The sequence below is a fragment of the Penicillium roqueforti genome (assembly GCF_015533775.1).
Source record: "Penicillium roqueforti strain LCP96 04111 chromosome Unknown scaffold_12, whole genome shotgun sequence".
NCBI lineage: Eukaryota > Fungi > Ascomycota > Eurotiomycetes > Eurotiales > Aspergillaceae > Penicillium > Penicillium roqueforti.
The window spans coordinates 241,946-260,741 of NW_024067576.1; the positions used below are offsets into that span (position 1 = coordinate 241,946).

The 18,796-nt window shown below is 49.2% G+C and overlaps 6 protein-coding genes across 6 annotated transcripts; 3 read left to right on the plus strand and 3 right to left on the minus strand.

The window, feature by feature from the left end:
• Positions 1–187: 187 nt before the first annotated feature.
• cp3 (carboxypeptidase C PRC1) lies at positions 188–2,231 on the minus strand (the record flags this gene model as incomplete). Its single annotated transcript, XM_039073016.1, has 3 exons — positions 188–1,353; positions 1,407–1,966; positions 2,044–2,231. 3 exons carry the CDS (start codon positions 2,229–2,231, stop codon positions 188–190), a joined length of 1,914 nt encoding a protein of 637 aa, XP_038928691.1.
• A 261-nt stretch (positions 2,232–2,492) lies between these two features.
• LCP9604111_5230 (guanine nucleotide exchange factor SDO1) lies at positions 2,493–3,561 on the plus strand (the record flags this gene model as incomplete). The annotated part of the gene is made up of 2 exons (XM_039073018.1): positions 2,493–2,559; positions 2,618–3,561. The coding sequence occupies 2 exons, from the start codon at positions 2,493–2,495 to the stop codon at positions 3,559–3,561; spliced, it is 1,011 nt and encodes a 336-aa protein (XP_038928692.1).
• A 503-nt stretch (positions 3,562–4,064) lies between these two features.
• LCP9604111_5231 (tryptophan synthase) lies at positions 4,065–5,600 on the minus strand (the record flags this gene model as incomplete). The annotated part of the gene is made up of 1 exon (XM_039073019.1): positions 4,065–5,600. One exon carries the CDS (start codon positions 5,598–5,600, stop codon positions 4,065–4,067), a length of 1,536 nt encoding a protein of 511 aa, XP_038928693.1.
• Positions 5,601–10,167: 4,567 nt separating this feature from the next.
• Positions 10,168–10,849, minus strand: LCP9604111_5232 (uncharacterized protein; the record flags this gene model as incomplete). The annotated part of the gene is made up of 2 exons (XM_039073020.1): positions 10,168–10,484; positions 10,558–10,849. 2 exons carry the CDS (start codon positions 10,847–10,849, stop codon positions 10,168–10,170), a joined length of 609 nt encoding a protein of 202 aa, XP_038928694.1.
• A 1,973-nt stretch (positions 10,850–12,822) lies between these two features.
• Positions 12,823–14,201, plus strand: LCP9604111_5233 (uncharacterized protein; the record flags this gene model as incomplete). Its single annotated transcript, XM_039073021.1, has 3 exons — positions 12,823–12,899; positions 12,949–13,244; positions 13,300–14,201. The coding sequence occupies 3 exons, from the start codon at positions 12,823–12,825 to the stop codon at positions 14,199–14,201; spliced, it is 1,275 nt and encodes a 424-aa protein (XP_038928695.1).
• Positions 14,202–15,997: 1,796 nt separating this feature from the next.
• LCP9604111_5234 (acetoacetyl-CoA synthase) lies at positions 15,998–18,293 on the plus strand (the record flags this gene model as incomplete). The annotated part of the gene is made up of 5 exons (XM_039073022.1): positions 15,998–16,102; positions 16,153–17,165; positions 17,222–17,679; positions 17,736–18,076; positions 18,141–18,293. 5 exons carry the CDS (start codon positions 15,998–16,000, stop codon positions 18,291–18,293), a joined length of 2,070 nt encoding a protein of 689 aa, XP_038928696.1.
• Between the last annotated feature and the right edge of the window lie 503 nt (positions 18,294–18,796).

The following is an 18,796-nucleotide window of genomic DNA, read 5'->3' on the forward strand; positions in this document are numbered from 1 at the left end:
TCAAAGTTGCCTAGTTATATACCAAACAAAAGCCAAATCGGTAGGAAAACATAGTATGCGGCCTTCTGAATTTCCCAGAGGGTTAGGTGTCAAATTGTACGCAAACAGCCAGTGGCAAGATCAATAACACGTAGTGTAATGATAAGTTCATCAACGCATTGTATCATATAGCAGCTCGGTTGAGTGTTTAGAACCACTCACCACCGAGCCAGCGGTTGAAGAAATCGATACTAGCCTCAGGCTGGTCCATGGGAACCATGTGGCCAGCACCGAAGATACGCATGAAGGTGAAGTTGCCATGGGACTTGATCTGACCGATATTCTTGCCAACGTGCTCGTTCTGTACAATCTTGAGGTCCTCAAGCTTGGCGGCAGCGAACTCCTTCTGGCCAGGCCACTCAAGAGCCTCGGACCAGGCCTTGTTGCCAAGCCAGTTGCAGATGAAGTCAGCATCACCAGCGTAGATCAGAACAGGGATCTGCTCAAGGAGACCGGGCACGAGGCGGTGGTAAGGCTTGAACCAATCGCCGTTGAAGAGGAAGTTACGGTTAATGTCGAAGTTGCATGAGTCGTAGCCATCGACCTCAGCACCGACGGCCTCACGCACGCTCTCCTGACCAAGGTACTCGCTGACGTAGCCCATACCCTTGTAGCACAGGTTGCTCTCGTCCTCACACTTGCCGCGAATATCGTAAACATTCTGGCCGGTGCGCTGGTAGGGACCAAGCATGGCGTTGTTGCAGTAGATGGAGGCCGGGACACAAACCCAGGGGCTCTCGCTGTTGTAGCAGGACTGAATCATGCTTTGGCAGCGGGCCAGGGAGTTATCCATGGACTGGCAGGTGCTCTCATCCAGAACAGCGGGGTAGCCACCCTCGCCGCATGCCATAGGGCGGTAGTACTCGTACTGAGTAAGACCGTCGGTGAGACCGTTACCAATGAGAACAGACTTGAGGTTGATGTTACGCTTCTTGTGGGAGAGAATCTCCGAAGCCATGACAGGAATATAGTGGCCAGCGTAAGATTCGCCAGCAATGTGGAAGTCCTGTACAGCGTACTCGGGGAATTGCTTGAAGAACAATGTGAGGAGGGCATAGACGTCCTTGCCAGCAGCAACAGTGTCACTGACAGAGGAGCCACTGTAGGAGTAGCCGACATTGATGGGCTGGTCCAGGAAGATCACAGAGGCATTGTTGTTCCACGAGAAATCATTGTAAATAGGCTTGATATCAGCACCGATAGAGCTGGGTCCAAGTTCCAAGAAAAGTCCGGTGAGAGACGAGCAGCCGGGACCGCCGTTCAGCCACAGGATAACGGGGTCGTTCTTGGGGTCATTGCGAGACTCGAAGAACCCTTTCGGAGGTTAGATAAACTTTAGATGATGGATGGAGGCTTTCCGAACTTACAGTAGAACAAGTGCTTGTCATTCTCGTTGTCATCCAGGTAACCACTGTACTGCTTCACACCGGGGTCGATGCCGAGAGCGCTGGGGTCAACCTTCTTGGCACGGAGGCTGTAGTCCTCCAGCTTGCCCTCAACCTCACGCTCCTTGACGCCCTCGGCATTAGAGACCCAGATGTCTTGGACTTCAGCGCCACTGACATGGTAATCCCAGTGCGAGTCAGGGCGGCGGGTGTGCTTCTTGGGCAGGGAAAGCAAGGGAGCGCTCTCCATGGACTCGGGGAAGTAGTTAGACACTTCCTCCCAGAGCTGACGAGCCTCACCAGAAAGAGACTTGAACTGGTCCTGGAGGTGCTGCAGGGGCTTGAGTGCATCCGCACCCTGTTGGGCTACGTTCTCCGCATACTCCCTGTGAGCTCCGAGGACCTGCTGGAAGGGCGGAGCAGCGGCCGAAGCAGCTCCCACCAAGAGAGTGGCGGACAGGACTCTCATTGTGTACTGTGTTTGGATTTCACAGCAAGAATGATGGTAATGAGCTGGTGATGATGAACGGGTACCTTGGGGTCTGGAGTTAGGCACCTCTTATCAGTAACCGTTGGGAGAATGGCTCTCAAAATGAGCCAAAGGAAGTTGATCACTTACAATTTGAAGATACCACAAGATGATTGATAATTGAGACAAAGTTGAAGGGTTGGAAGAAGCAAGACGGTGATGCCTTGGGGCTTGTGAGATGAGGAGAAGCAGGTCCCTTGGCCGATGACGCCGGGGACAGTCGATAAGACGAGAGGGCTGGGCCAATCAGATGACCCCAGGAAGCTGCCCGACCCCATGACCCGGATGAGTCAGCGTGAGTCACGGGATTCCAAGGCTACGAGGGGCACGAGCTTTTCGACTAAGCCTTTTTGGGTAAATTGCCTGACGCAAATCAACTTTTGATACTTCGGACTCAGTCTACATATATCCTTCGATCTTGACGGTGCCATCCACTTGGAAACAGTATTCAAAAATATATCTTGAATCTTACTACATTTTCTGGTGTCTGTTTTTTCTCTTACTGAAGCAACCAGCCCTCAGCGGCTTTCACACCCAAAATGCCTATCAACCAACCCTCCAACCAGATCAAATTCACCAATGTATCGGTGGTCCGACTAAAGAAGGGTACACTTCTATCTTACCTATGTTCCTTGGACGTTTCTAACCTTTTATCCTAATCCAGGCAAGAAGCGCTTTGAACTCGCCTGTTACAAGAACAAACTGCTGGAATACCGATCCGGCGCCGAAAAAGATCTCGACAATGTCCTCCAAGTCCCAACCGTGTTCCTCTCCGTCTCCAAAGCACAAACAACCCCAACAGCAGAGCTAGCAAAGGCCTTCGGGACCGGTACCCCACGAGAGGAAATCCTCCAAGAGATCCTCCGTAAAGGCGAAGTGCAAGTCGGCGAGCGTGAGCGCAAAGACATCCTCGAGCGAGTGGAGAAGGAAGTGCTGGATATCGTGTCAGGTCGACTAGTCGACCCCTCAACCAAGCGCGTGTACACCTCTGGAATGATCCACAAAGCGTTGGATCAATTAACCTCGGCCAGCGGACAACAACAGGCACATTCGAGCGGGGAGGTGAATGGAGATGGCGAGGAGAAACCCTCTCAGCCGAAGAAGCCGCTCTGGACGGGAGTTTCGGCGAACCGCTCGGCGAAGAGTCAAGCGTTGGATGCCATGAAGGCTCTCATCGCCTGGCAGCCGATCCCCGTTATGCGAGCCCGCATGCGTCTTCGTGTGACATGTCCAGTGTCCCTGCTGAAGCAGTCTGTCAAGGCTGCCCCAGGTGCAGCATCGAATAAGGAGAAGGAAGCCCCATCTGGTGGCTCAAAGAACAACAAGAAAGGGAATAAGGGATCGAAGAAATCTAAGAAGGACGATTCAGATATTGAGGCTGGTCAGTCTGATGTGGAAGCACCCAAGGCCCCGGGCACCGTCAAGGACAAAATCATGGCGTTCATCGAATCAGTTGAATCGCAAGAAGTCATTGGCGGGGATGAGTGGGAAATTGTTGGGTTTGCTGAACCCGGTGCGTTCAAGGGATTGAACGAGTTGGTGAGCAATGAGACCCGCGGAAGAGGCCGGGTTGAGGTTCTGGACATGTCGGTCACACATGAGGATTGAATAATGACGTTTGATTTCTCTAAGGCTTTACTGTACATGATACGATATGACTGATGACAAAAAGTAAAAAGAACCTTGAAATATACTGGATTTGATATGCCATCACATTCTGCCGCAGTAAGGGGAATACAATGCCGATGACCAAAGTCTTTTCTCACGGAAAAAGCAAAGATGAAGAAATGACAGTCGAACAATGGAGACATACTGCGGGGAAGGAACACATACTGCAGCTGCCAGCAGCTCGTAAAAAAAGCCACTCAACGTAGGAGAGTATCTTTGCAAAAAGAAAGAAAAGGGCCAGGATCTCAAGTATGATAGCTCAAAGTATAATCAACAGCCCTGAAGCGTATCATTGACTCGCAACAAGAAGTTAAGTAACAATATGATACAAGAAGACGTCTAGGATATAGACAAAGGAGAGTAGAAACCCCAGCACCGTGAGAATTGCTTATTCCCAACAAAAAGAAAAAAGCAATCACTGATCATCGCAACGTTCGAGCCAATCAGACATCCCCAGGTACGCCGATCTTGTCACATCCAGTCACCAGTAAAACCACATTCTTGCCCGGGCCAAGTTCGCTAGCGAGATCCAGTGTCTTGGCTACTGCATGACTCGAGTCAAGACCGGGCAAAATGCCCTCGTGGTGCTGAAGGATTCTAAACCCATCCAGGGCAACCGCGTCCGTAGCAGTTGAGATTTCAATCCGGCCAGAGTCCTTCCAATGGGCGACCTCGGGGCCCACAGTAGACAAGTTCATGTCAGGTGAAATGGAATGCGAATCAAGTATTTGGCCATCGTCGTTTTGGAGCAGGAGAGTGCGGGCACCTTGTAGTACCCCAAGTCCTCCATCTGTCAGGGTAGCTGCCTTCGCGGCTTCCACACCAATCAGACGAATATATGAGTCATGGAGGAACGGTCTGAAGAGACCGATTGCACCGCTACCACTGCCGACGGCGGTGACGAGGGCATCTGGGTGACAACCTACTGCCTCGTGCATTTGGGCTGCAACCTCCTCGCCTAGAAGGGCTTGGAACGTGCGAGCCAGAGTCGGCAGGGGACTAGGCCCCACCGGGCTACCCATGAGGTAATATGCAGATTCGTGATTGCAGACCGCATACCGCATGGCTTCTGTGATGGCTGCGCGTAGACTACCCATGCCGGAGGGGGTGCGGGCCGTCAGGACCTTAGCACCGAGCGATTTCATCTCGAGCACGTCCTCTTCCTGGGCACTAGCGTCGTCTGCACCAATGACAACCACACATCGTAATCCCAGACGCGCGCACATTGCAGCAGTGAATTTGCCATGCTTGGCCGAGGCACAATCTGTGACGATCTCAGAGCGGCCCATCCGGCGAGCTAGCAGGACCTGGCCAATTATGTTGCGGGTTTTGTGACTACCATATTCATTTTTGTCCTCACGCTTCAGCCAGATAGTAGCACCTCCTGCTAAATTGGTCAAGTTCCCAGCCATGTGCAGTGGTGTGGCACGAGCACGTTGAAACGTGGCATATTCTTCCCAGAACGAAGGGTCTGAGACAGCGGCCTCGAAGAATGATGTCAGCTCGTATAGGAATCCCATTATGGATTCAGGAGCAAACCGGCCCCCGTAGGAGCCATAGCCATCAAAGGTGATCTGCGGGGCCCGCAGAGTGCCATCTGACTGCAGGATGGGGGTATACGCTGTGATTGTGTTCAATCTCGATGTGGAGATAGACTTGGCAGGTGTATCGGGGAGCGTGGATGTGGCTCCGGTGACAGTTGATACTGTCGTTGCTCTGGTTTCGCTATCTGAGGCATTTGTCGACTCGGTTTGTGTGCTACTATCACAACTCGAGGGGGAAACCGAACGGTTTCTGGACTGTACACTGCTAACCCCTTCCGGGCAGGGATTAGCAATTCGTGCTTGAGCAATCGTTCTGCCAGCAGGTCTCAAGTGAATGAGATCTTCCACATTGTCCGTGCCATGTGTTGCGAGATCAGTGGGATCAGCTGATTTGGGAGAGGAAAAGCAAAGAAAACGGCGCAGAGAGCGAAGCATGTTGTGCTTTCCCCTTCGGATAAAAGTAGAAGTTGGATTGATGTTTTAGTAAGTGATTGACAAATAATCATAGAGCCATAAAAAATAAAGAGAATGGATTTGAGGTTCGACTATTCAGATCATGCAGATAGAAGTTAGGGCACGGTACAGTGGGCGAAAGGTGCATTAAGTATGCATCTAGATATAGTGTGAACGTTCCTGCCTTATGTCGACCTTTCAGCTCGTCAGGCGAATGAATCGGAAAGTTCGATCTCGGATTGCCTTTCTTGGCCGACTAGGTTATCTGACCGGCTCTTCTACTTCTTTCACTTATGAGTGGAGTACATATGGCCCGTATTGTGAGGTTACGTAGTGGAGCGGTAGAAAAGTATGAACAAATATAACCGAGTGCCAATGTCATTGAATCTATTCAGATGTAGTATATAGTGGAAGATTTGCCTCATTCCTGTATATCATAGAACTATGTAGACTCGGAGAAAAGGTATCCATATAGTTCTGGTTCCCCGAGTTAAACAGCTTCCTATTTGATTACTTTGTCTGAAAGATTGCTATCCAGAACTTAGCAACCAGGTTAAATACTCTGTACATACAGGGTACCGAGAACTTCAAACCTCATTCCAAATAAGCAAAATCCTTCTATTTGCAATGAACCGCGGCAGTGCCAGTAGTGTGACTCAAGCCCAACGCCAATGATGTGATCAAGCCCGACCTAGTATGATCAGATTCCACATCTTAATCGAGGCGTGCAACTTTACAGGGATGTAGCTCTTAAAAGATCAATGAAATTGGGGCCTCCCAGGCAGAATCTCATATATGCTGTGTTACAACACCCGCACTCCCAGAATAGTCTTGTCTGTTTCACAAAGTGAGCCTTATCTCAGGTCAAATCTAAATCCACAGCATGTAACATTCCAGACACCGCTCCACGTGTACCGTTTCTCGGTCCTACATTCAAATGACTCGGTTCATATAATGATCCTTAATCTCAAAAATGAGGCATTTTACATTCTATGGAGTACAGGGCTCTGATCTAAGAGACAAAGACAAAATTTGACTACACTTATGTCCGGACCTGTCCCCGGACATATGTCTTTTCCCCATCGATGAGATGCTCCTATGCCCTCAATTGGCATATGGATCGGATTCATTCAAAGATCTCTTTCAGCCACATCTTCCATTCAACAACACATCCTTTTGGAAATCTTTCAAAGCCAAGCTTTCAACTTTTCAGCTAGGACTTCGGAAATTATTGGGAAGTTTAATACTCTCAATAAAAATGGAATCCACTAGCTAGTAGCTTTATCGTTGGCATATTGCTTTTTATTCTATGTGATCCGATCCTCGCCATCACAGCATGCCAAACTTACTATCGATGATCTACCAAACTGAACTGATTCCCTAGATTCCTGTACTCTACATTGCTCATGTGAATAATTCATAGATCGACCTAGGGCGAAGCTGATCATGTGATATACTTAATAGGATGAACTTCAACCAATGAGTACTCATCAAAGAATTTCTTTTCCTTTTTCTTCGTTATTGCTTTCTTCGTTATTGCTTTCTTCTGATGTATTATTTTATAGAGAACCATTAAAACTAGCCAAAAATAAGGTTGTAGAATTTCTATGGTCGGAATGTGGATTAGAATGTGGATACAGGCATACTTGGGACGAATACTTCTGGTACAAACTCGAATTAGCAAAAGCTTCATTAAACAGTATGATGTATTAATGCAAGTCGCATTAATACATGTAGGTACTAGAAGACACTGCATCGAAACCATGGACTCAAGGCTCAGTATGGACAACAAGCTTCATTAATACATATCAAGGCCTCTGCATCTACATTTTAGAGTGGGAAACATGGCGAGGAGAGCGAAAGCACTGAAGCATTCAAGCATATATCATACAGGAGCCAATTCTCAAATTTTCCATTACTATTTCAGTGGATCCTATCACGAAGAAAATCTGCAGTTGTATTGCTACATTACACCAAGGGGCAAAGCTGATACTCAAAGGATGATCATTGATTTGAGCGTCAAAAGTTATACGTCAGTCAAGCGTCAAAGAAACCTTTCTAACCGTTGCTCTCTAGATTCAGGATCTCGATGAGCGTTTGATACTGCCGGTCAAGAGATTACGATCGCCTGCACCCGCTCCAGCTCTTAGACTAATGTGTTCTTCGTCCACTTGTTTATCACTTTGACATGCATTTTAATCAGAAAAAATCGTATATTCTACCTAATTCCTATATGACTTAGCTCCTCAATGATAAATCAGTTGATGATGATTCATAAAGCAGTTCAAACGTCATATGATACAAGTAACTTAATTTTACTAGGAGTTTACATAGAAGTTGCAGGTATCTACTGTCTTGTATTTGGAGTTTGACACGAAAGCGGTGTCTAAAACTGTAAGGCGGTATAGGAAGCGGCAGTAGGCACAATCCAAATTAGGAAGGCGGCGACTGAATTTTCAGGCAGGAGGGGTCATATCAACACCCATAATATTCTATCACCTCACCTACTTCATTCGACAATCTCCATGAAAACGGATATCACGAAAACGAATATATTCGCGGAAACGAGCGTGTCCGTGAAAGTGAGCATGCCTATGAAAATGAAAATATCCGCGGTAACTGCGTAACCGCGTACGCCAACCCCCAGACTATATAATATGCTCTTGGTCTACTTCTCTACCACCTCATCTGCTTCATTCGATAATGTCCGCTAAAACGAGCATGTCTGTGAAAACGAGCATGTCCGCCAAAACGAGGGTGTCCGCCAAGTGTCCGCCAAAACGAATATATCCGCGGCATCTGCGTAACCGCGCACGCCAACCCGCAGACTATAAAATATGTTCTCAGTCTACTTCCCTACTACTTCACCTGTTTCATTCGAAAACGTCCGCGGAAACGAGTACGTTCCCGAGAACGAGCATACGCAATGAACAAGTCCGCGAAAACGAAAACGAGCAGTGTCCGCGAAAGAAAGCATATCCGTGAAAACGAGCATATTTGCAAAAGCAAGCAAATTCGCGAAAAGTGGTTCCCGGAAGTTCATCACCATTGTATTTCGCGGATATCACCCCGCGCTAAAGATTATGGACCGAGCAATCCTAGCCAGAGCAGGAAAGCATCCTGGAAACATTCCACGCCTAACTCATAGGTCGGAGAGAGGGACGGGCGAGCAACTGGTAAATTCACTGGATCCTTTGTTCAAAGGAGTTGCTTTCTATGGATATTGAGTACTACAACAACGACCATCGCTGCCTCGGTATGCCTTGTCTCATTGTCGGAACGTGCGAGATGATGCTGGAGTACGCGCAAGCTCGTCCAGCAACGTGGAGGATGATACTTTGGAATTGAAATACCGATGTCGGGATTGAGAGAACAGAATGAGCAAGATGGTTCTGCCTTTCATCGAGGCATCTCTAACAACACGGTCTTTATGACGCTTAGATTCAAAATCTTGTCCCAGATTATTCAAGTTTCAAGCATGACGTCCTTGATCTTCCTAATAAACTCACACAAGAGTAGAAGCAAACTTGGAAACATTGTCTGTTTTCAGCGACGTAGATATCGAAGTCTGTGAATGGATCCCCCCGCCACCCCGATCCAGGCCTGGGTGACCCGCGGTCGACCTGTGGAGGGCAACGAATAGGGCATTGTGTATTACTCTCTAAGTATTTCTCATTCTTAGCGTATATATATAGGATTGAACTGGAATCCACAAACTGTATGTCCAGATTCAAGAATATACGGCAACACTATAGTGGTATTGTCGAGTTCCTCACTCTCCCTGCCATTCTTCGGCCTATTAGATGGAGGACGTGATTGGGTGCAATCGGAATAGCATCACAAGTGTAACTACTCGACAACGCACAAGTCATCCACCATACCCACTGAAACTCCATGAAAACCCAGCCGATACGAATCACGACCAGAATAGAGCGATGTGCGATCTTGGCGCGGGGGAAAAGCTTGGCTCTAGGCGGGGTTGGAAGATTCTTCTCGAACAACTGCACGATCTTAGATCTAGAGCGATCCATCTCGATCGTGCGTTGTACCTTTTTGACTTTAATTGATTTACGAGAGTTATAGTTCAAAAAAGCAGAGAAATTGAGTTCTAGTAAGGTTATCTCCAGCAGCGTTAAAATTTTCTCTAGACCATCTATGAGAGACATTCGCGACGTGTATATCGTGATAAGAGAGCAATGGCTCGCGAAGACAGGGGTGGATGGGTTAAACCCACCCAAAGCAAAACCGACAGATCCCACCGAAAAAGGGAAAAAAAAAAGCAAAAATCAAAAATCAAACAGCCAAAATCCGTAACGGGTATACGCTTAGATGCAAATGCATGACAGGTAAAAAAGGAAAGACAGTCGCTGACCGACAGTCCTCGACATCTAGTGAGGAGTGACTCGGTCGACGATGGGGTTCAGGGATGGAGATGCCCGATCGGCAAAGCCAAAAAAGGTCGAGTAAATAAGAGACATCAAGTCTTGAGGAATGGAAGGGATGATTCAAAAGGAACAATCTCCTGGATATGAAGAAAGTAGGGCGATATTCAGGCGCAGACCTGGATAGCGATCAGGGCACGGGCGAGATCCTCTGGGGCAAAAGGGAGGTCCTTCCGGGCGGACATGACGCACGGGGTCATGGCAGGCGAGATAGCCCGGACGAGAGGTGATGAATAGCGGACGGACTCCTTGAGGAAGAACTTGGGCTCTCTGACATCCTCTGGGATCTCGTAGATGGAGCCCTCGTTGGTGAGGGTCATCATTGAGCCATTGTAGCTGGAGGAGTTGACGATGGTGGAAGACTGGGAGCCGGAGTTGGGGGCGCGTGGCGAAGATTCTGCAGGGACCTCAGGAAGGGCGTCGACTATGAGATAGAAGTTAGAATTAATTTTTTCTAATAGGGCTGGGTGATTTCGATTAGGGCTGGGGATGCGTACCTGGATCGACATTGTCCGGGGACACCGAAAAGTCAGTATCGGAAGGGCCGGAGTAGCCGTCAGACACTTCAAAAGTGGTACAAGGTGAGACGGAGTCGTCGAATGAACGAGTCCGTTCGACCATTGCACCCTGGAAGGACCAAGCGGCTAGGCTCTTCTGGTGGGCACGATCGAAAGGACCACGGAATTTGGACGGGGGACACTCGTGTCGCCTATAGTATTCGACCTTGGGCTTTCCATCATTTTTGGATCTGGAGCGGAACACCCGCTTGACCTTCTCGCGGAAGTTCATATTGGAAGAAAAAAAGAATTGGGAACTGGGTATTCAAGATTTCAAATTCAAGAAGTTCAGAGATCAATGCGGGCGGTTCCTAAGGAAAATGCCTCAGAGGTGCATACCACTCCCGGATTGGGAACGGACGCGGTGGGTGTGCAAGCACGAATAGCGGGGGTTGTGTGAGAGAAACAGTTTAACCATTCTATGAAGATATAGAGACAGGGAAAGGGAAAGTAAAGCAAAGGGAAAAAAAGGAAAGTGAAAGAGGGGAGAGAGAGGGAAATGCGGGAATTATAGTCGCAGGCTTATCTTTGCCGTTGCATCCACGTTCATGTCCCAGGTGGGATGGATGTCCCGGTTCCCCAGAAGCGTCTCCTGTCCAGATGCGGTATATTGGGGGGCAATGGTCCGTACGGAGTAATAATGGTGGAATCCACTGTCTGTGCGAGAGACATCATTATCTGCTAATTGGTTTGGTACGGGGTATTCTATATTCGAATGTTCTATATAGTTAGGGGGATGTTGTACTCCGTACACAACTAGTTACTCCATACTCTAGGTAAGCGATTTAATCCCCGATTAATTGGTCCGAGAAATAGCCGAGTCTGGGCTGCGATTCTGCGAATGTCACGGTTACTGCTACACTTTAGGGCTACCCAGCATACTTACTTCTGACCCCCGGTGTATATCCCCATGGATGTATGTCGTAAATCAAGTATAATGGAACTGGTCATTCCTTGAAGTCAGTGGCGTATATTGTACTGCAGCGAAGGCTTCCAGAACTCGGTGAGAGCCCCACGGTTACATCATGTTACATTTTGCATGTTGTAAGAGGATGTGTCATGGAATCTCAACTGGGCGCAGGAATAAACCGGAATCGGAGTGGAGATGAACTTGCGCAGTTGCCCCCACTCGGCACGTTTTTGCCGGGCTTGCCTGGGAGGCAGCGCTGGCTCATAAAGCACATTAATTTCCATTTCACAACGAGGCCGGCTGGCCCAATGGCAAGGCGCTTGACTACGAATCAAGAGATTGCAGGTTCGATCCCTGCGTCGGTCAGTTTTTTTCTTTTGTTCAATTTATATATTTTGTATAACGTAGTTAGATAACTAGTTAAACAGTCTGTTTCTGTTGTCATTTATCTCTTTTTTAAAATAGTTATACAGTGTAGATGTAGAGATTACATTGGCCTTGATTACTAGTTTAGGAGAGCTGCTCACTCAACTAGTAATTACCAAGTTGGGTAACTCTTGAACGTTTATGCATGTCATACAACCCACCCGTAACTGGCATATTCACATCTAGTGGGGGTACCCTTTCTGACTCTTCCAAGCCATGGAACTTCCATTTACTCATTTCCTATTTTGTGACTGCTATTTTTGTCTTTATTGGGATCTGCTGTTTCAGAGATGATGTAATCGCTATTTGGCCCTTTCACCAAGAATGCCCAATCCCTGAGGAACTCAGGGACTCAGGAATATTGGCACACATACTAAGTTAGGCTTTGCGCCTTTCCCCAGATCATCCTTGAGCCCCCTGATTACCTTGATTGCCCTGACTGCTCTGATTGCCCTGGTCGGCCCCTAGTTGTGCAGGCACAACCCTATTTACCCGATGCAGACGTTAGGGCTGGCCCAAGCTCACACGACAAGGGAACTATGAAAGAGATGTCGCATGCGGAGGAATGCAGAGGGAAAGAGGACAAAAAGAGACAGACAGACATAGAAGAGAGTCTTCCAATTTGAATTGAATTGAATGCATTGGGATCTAATAATAGTTATGAATCCGTAGGGAAAAAAGAGATTAAATTTGTGATACTTTGTGTTCCAGAATTGTCCTCACCACGGATCCAACAACCCTAGAGAAGAGAACATACCGCGTCATCCCTTACTTGACTTCTTCCCTCCTACACTTCACTACCATCGTAAGTTGACTTATCTTTCCTTCATCTTCCATCTTCTGACCAGCGCAGAATCAATACAATCACCATGGGTAAAAAAAGCGGAAAGAAGAACAAGAAGGGCAGCAAGCCCGTCGCGGCCGTAGAGAGCGCCAAGGACGTGGTGTAAGTTGAAAAATTCAACATGATGCCACATCACCATCTAACCGTTCAGTGAACCCGAGCAAACCGAAGGCCAGACTGCGACCGAACAGACTGCGCCCGAGACTGCGACACAGCCTACCGAGACCGTCGCGGAGCCTAGCAAGGCGCCCGAGGCCACCCCCGTGACCGAGGCCGCAACGGAGATCCCAGCTGTCGCAGAGACCAAGGATCTGGAGACCAAGGAGGCTGTGAAGGCCGAGCAGGCTCCCGCGACAGAGGGTACGGTGGAGGAGACCGTGGAGAAAGTGCAGGCCTCCAAGGCCGGGCAGTTGGGCGAGCTGGACGATGGCGCTACCGCAGGCACTGGTATGACGGCGTGTTAGTAATATGCGATGAATTCCGACTAACCTGAAATCTGCAGTCCTTCCGGAGACGATCACTAGGGAGCCCGCTTCCTTGGACGTCCTGACCGGCGCTCCTGCGACACTGGTCGAGCGCCCCAAGACCTCAGACTCAAACGCCCCCGCTGTCGCTGCGCCCGTGCCTATTGCCGCCCCGGCCGAGACCGACGCCGCCCACACGAAGCGCCCGTACGAGAAGCCCATCTTCACCAACGAGGATAACTTGAAGCCCCACAAGATGCCCAAGACCGACGAGGAGGCGATTCAGGCTAGCGTGGCGGAGGACAAGAAGACCATTGAGACCTTGGCCGGTGTTGGACCGGCTACGGCTGCTGCGTTGACCACCCCTGAGCCTGAGCCTGTTCAGGCTGAGGCACCCAAGGCTGTTGTGGAACAGAAGGAGACTCCTGTGGTTGTTGAGGCACCCAAAGTCGAGGAGAAGAAGGTGGAGGCACCCAAGGTCGAGGAGAAGAAGGCGGAGGCACCTAAGAAGGTTGAGGAGAAGAAGGTTGAGGAGAAGAAGGCTGAGGAGAAGAAGGCTGAGGAGAAGATCCCCGTGTCCACTCACAAGACCACCCCTGCTCAGGCCGGCGCCCCCTCCTCTCCCGTAGCGGTCGCCGCCGCGAACGCTGCCATTCTCGCTTCCAAGGGCGACAAGGCTGCTGCTCCGGCCGCCACTCCAGTTGTTTCCAAGGAGGCCGAGCCCAAGAAGCCCGAAGCTGCCCTGAAGCGTGGCGACGAGGCACAGCCTGAGGAGGCGTTGCCCAAGGCCGAGGAGCCTAAGCCCGAGACCAAGACCGAAGCTGTCAAGGAGGAGGCTGCCAAGGCCCAGCAAGATACTCACAAGACCTCCGAGTCAGGATCGCAGGCCGAGAAGAAGAAGGGCGGGTTCATGTCCTGGCTGAAGCGCAAGTTCAAATAAGTAAAGTAATTGTGGAGTGCGAGAGCCTGTGTATGATCAGTATTGTACGCTAGGTGGGGATGTTGGGGAGGGGGGCTTGCAACCTACGTCAGGCTGCCTTGGTTTTGTTTTTCTTTCTTTTGTCAGCTTTGATGATACACCCGTTGAAATTATATATCAGATCAGAATTATAGTGCTTATTATGGTGTCTTGCCTTGGAGTGAATGTAGAAGGAATATTGTTTCAAGTTGACTTCGAGTCGGGCTTGGTGTCCTCATGTAGTTACTCCGTACACCGCTAGTCAAATCAATTCTCCAGGTATTTCCCTTCCCCCTGGCGAATCAATATTCCAATATTCCAAGCTCGTCATTAGCAGGAGCCCACTGGTTGCAACCAATGAAAACGACATCGCAACGCAACGTGAACACTATCTCTCAGTGGAGACACTATATCAAATAAATCTACGACTAGTGGGCCAGCGGAGTCGATCCAATAATAGTTTCTCCGCTTCTATTCTTGCTTGTGGGTATACACTAGTTGTATAGAAATGATTAGTATCGTTATACAATGCTTGACCATTTCGAGATCGACTTACCAGGTCGCGTTCATTATAGGTATTGGTGTCATGTTCTGCAGCATGACGCAGTTGGTAGTTCGTTCTTCTGGTACAATTATCAACATTGGAAACTCCAGCGCTCTGTTTTAGACGTAACATACCTTTACCCAAGACAATATAGTTACCGGGATTCATTGGCATTAGTTGCTGTGTCGGCATCGAGGCACTTGAAGATTTCCCTCCTTGAAATGAAAAAGAAGAATATGAACGAGTAGTAGCAATACAGCATCTCGGCAGATATATATCGAGCCTACTATAGACCAAACCTGGAAGCATCACTATGTGGAGGAAGTGGTAAAAGTATGCGAGACCCTTGCAGGCTGGGAAAGACCTATGTTTGGTGGTGTGGACGGAAAATACATGCCTGAAAATTATCTCACCAACCTCTACAATCGGGACTTTCGCCCTCAAGAACTTACCGAAAATTGTCAAATGCTGGGTATGGATTGCTCGACATTCGTCTTCTACCATGCCGATCTCGGTCCAGTAAACATCATTGTGGAAGATATACCGAAGGCTGGTACTATTGGGATCATTGATTGGGATATTGCTGGTTATGTCCCAAAAGGATGGATACGAACCAAGTTCCGGTTGTCTAGTGGACTGGATCTTCCCGACGCGGGCCCCGGTGAGGAGTCATATTGGTGGAGGTCGGAGGTTCAGAAATTACTAGAAAAACGTGGATTCGTGGACCATGCGAAAGAATGGACGGCATGGCGTCGAATAAAGCTATTTCGCAGACGAATGAGTGGCGTGGAAAGTCTGTAGTGGCGGTATGATACGATGCTCAATGTATGTGAGGCGCCAGGTCGATCTGAAGAATAGAAAGAGTGCATTCAACTAAATAACTGAGATGAAGAAAGAAAAAAGAAGCAGGTTGCAAAGTGGAAGCAGCCTGTTGATATAGCGGACCCTTTGCAAACGTTGCAAACCTCGAACCTTCTTGCTTAGCGATCTAACAAACAATCTATCTAGCAAACAATGCAAACAGCACATAGTCGCCAATCCGTAGAGTCATAGAACGGGCAGTCATGCAGATGGTAACAGAATAGGACTAGATTCCACATCTCCATGCGGGGTCCCCGCAGATTATGTGCCCGCTTACAATATTTCGGGCCTCGGTAACCTGGGAAGAGCATAAAACTAGTTGATTGATGAAATCCTACATCCTTCACTCGCATGACACCTCCAATTCTTCAAGATGACATCCCTTCCACGTAAACTATGGCAGCACCCAGCCCCAGAGTCGACCCAAATGGGCCACTTCCAGCGCGACCTAGAGCAATCCACCGGACGCAAGTTCGACGTGAGTGAATTTCGCCTGTCTAACGATAATATCCACCTAACTTCTCCCAGTCCTTCCATAATATGTATCTGTATTCAATCAAGAACCGCTCGGCATTCTGGGAATTCTGCTGGAAATACTTCCAACTGATCCACGAGGGCTCCTACACAACGGTAGTCGATGAGTCCGCGCGAATGGACAGCGTGCCTGAATGGTTCGCCGGTGTGCGCCTGAACTTCGCTGAGAACCTGCTTTTCTCGCGCGTTGCTGGCGGCAAGACAGATAAGGAGGACGACAAGATCGCCGTTAGCGAAGTCCGCGAAGGCGCTGCCCATGAGGTTGTCCACCTCACCTGGGGTGAGCTCCGACGACGGACTGGAGCGCTGGTTCAGGCTATGAAAGCTCATGGGGTCATTCGGGGTGATCGCATTGCTCTCTGCGCGGCGAATAGTATTGATACACTGCTTGTACTTCTGGCATCGACGGCTCTGGGAGCTATCTTCTCGTCCAGTTCCACGGATATGGGTACTAAGGGTGTCTTGGATAGACTGCAGCAGATAAAGCCGCGCTGGCTGTTTATGGACGACATGGCGGTTTATAATGGCAAGACCATTGACCTGCGATCGAAGATCGGGGAAATTGTTCAAGGCATGGCGTCTGATCCTGGATTCGAGGGAGTCGTCGCAATACCTCGGTTCTCTTCGCAGCCGGCCGATATCAGTTCCATCCCTAAGACCAAGACTCTAGCGGAGTTTCTTGCAAAGGCGGGCGGCAACGAGAGACTTGAATTTGAAAGAGTTGGATTCCGTGATCCTTTCTTGGTGGTTTACTCGTCTGGCACGACAGGACAGCCGAAGTGTATTGTCCATTCCGTGGGCGGCGTGCTGCTAAACTCGACCAAGGAGGGCAGATTGCATAACGATCTCGGGCCTGATTGTGTCGGCTTGCAATACACGACCACTGGATGGATTATGTATGTGGGTTCCGTGAAGACGTTGCTCTTTGGGGCTCGGGTGGTGCTGTATGATGGAAGTCCATTTATTCCAAGTATCACTGCGTTGGTCGATCTTGCAGCGCAGGAAAAGTAAGTTGTTGACATCCACAGATGTACATTTACAGTTTCCGGCTAATCAATTGCAGGGTGACCCACCTTGGAATCTCACCCCGATGGCTGCATGAGTTACAACAGGCTAAGATCAAACCCCGCGAGAACGTCGATCTCAGCTCTTTACGGGTTGTCACAAGCACTGGAATGGTCCTGCGGGATGGATTGTTTGAGTGGTTCTACGACGAAGGGTTCCCATCCCATGCTCGCCTGAATAATATTTCTGGCGGCACTGATATCGCAGGATGCTTCGGAACCGGCAACCCTCTTGTCCCCTTGTATGTTGGCGGGTGCGCCGGATGTAGCCTGGGCATTCCCGTGGAAGTCTACGACTCTACGATTGAAGGCGGCGACGGAATCAAAGGTGTACCCGTTGAGGAGGGTGTTCCGGGCGAATTGGTCGCCACCTCTGCTTTTCCCAACATGCCCACACTGTTGTGGGGTGACGATAGCGGTGAGAAGTACCACGATGCGTATTTCGGGCGATTCGATAGTGAGCGCCATTCACCCCTCCATGTGCGTAGGACTACAGTCACTAAATCTGTACAGATGTGTGGACCCACGGCGATTTCGTCTCCATCCATCCAATTACAAAACAAATCGTGTTTCACGGACGCGCGGATGGAGTGCTCAACCCCTCGGGAGTGCGGTTTGGATCGGCCGAGATCTACCGGGTGCTCGAGGGTCAATTTTCGAAAGAGATAGCGGACTCCATCTGCGTAGGGCAGCGACGACCAACGGATACGGACGAGCGAGTGATGCTCTTTTTGCTCATGAGATCAGGGGTAGCATTCACATCGGATCTGGTTGCACGAGTCAAGAACGCGATTCGGACAGAGCTCAGCCCCCGCCATGTGCCGATGTTCACCTTTGAGACACCTGAGATTCCGGTACGTACTTTCATAGGGAAGAAAAGATCTACAAAAGCGGGACTGACCCAGAACATCGTCACAGACCACGGTCAATCTAAAAAAGGTGGAGCTCCCTGTGAAGCAGATAGTCTCGGGAAAAATCATTCAGCCCTCGGGTACACTGCTGAATCCGAAGAGCTTGGACTTTTACTATCAATTCGCCAAGGTGGAAACTCTGCGCCAGAGTAAGCTCTGACTGGACCCTTGGCCTGAGGTCTCCATAATAAGAGGGGCAGACCGGCTTCATCGGGATCGTCACTTCTGCCAAGCTTTTATCAAGCTTTCCAGGGTTAGCAACGGGATCGCTTGGAAGTTGTGTATATGAACACGTAGTCGAGAGAAAGTAGGTTGGAATACGTAGATTGAATTAGACTGGATTAGGTAGAAATACTGAAGATCATAAGTCTGAGGAAGAATAAAGTCGAAGAAGGACAAGTAGAGGGAAGAGCTGAGGGCTGATGGAGTGGGCATCCACTGCGTCATCGAAGCTTTTCGATTTACCGCCGACGTTTTGCCAGCGACACGGAGCACGGAGGGTATTTATACAATTCGATACGATTAATTACGCTCGATCGTATTTTACTCCACCGATCTGCCGCCAAATCTCTTCCTCACCTGGTAACATCGTAACCTATAAAAGTACTCCCCTCCCCGCACGTCTATTTACCGTTCTCATTACTTCTTCAACCCTCTCCTTCT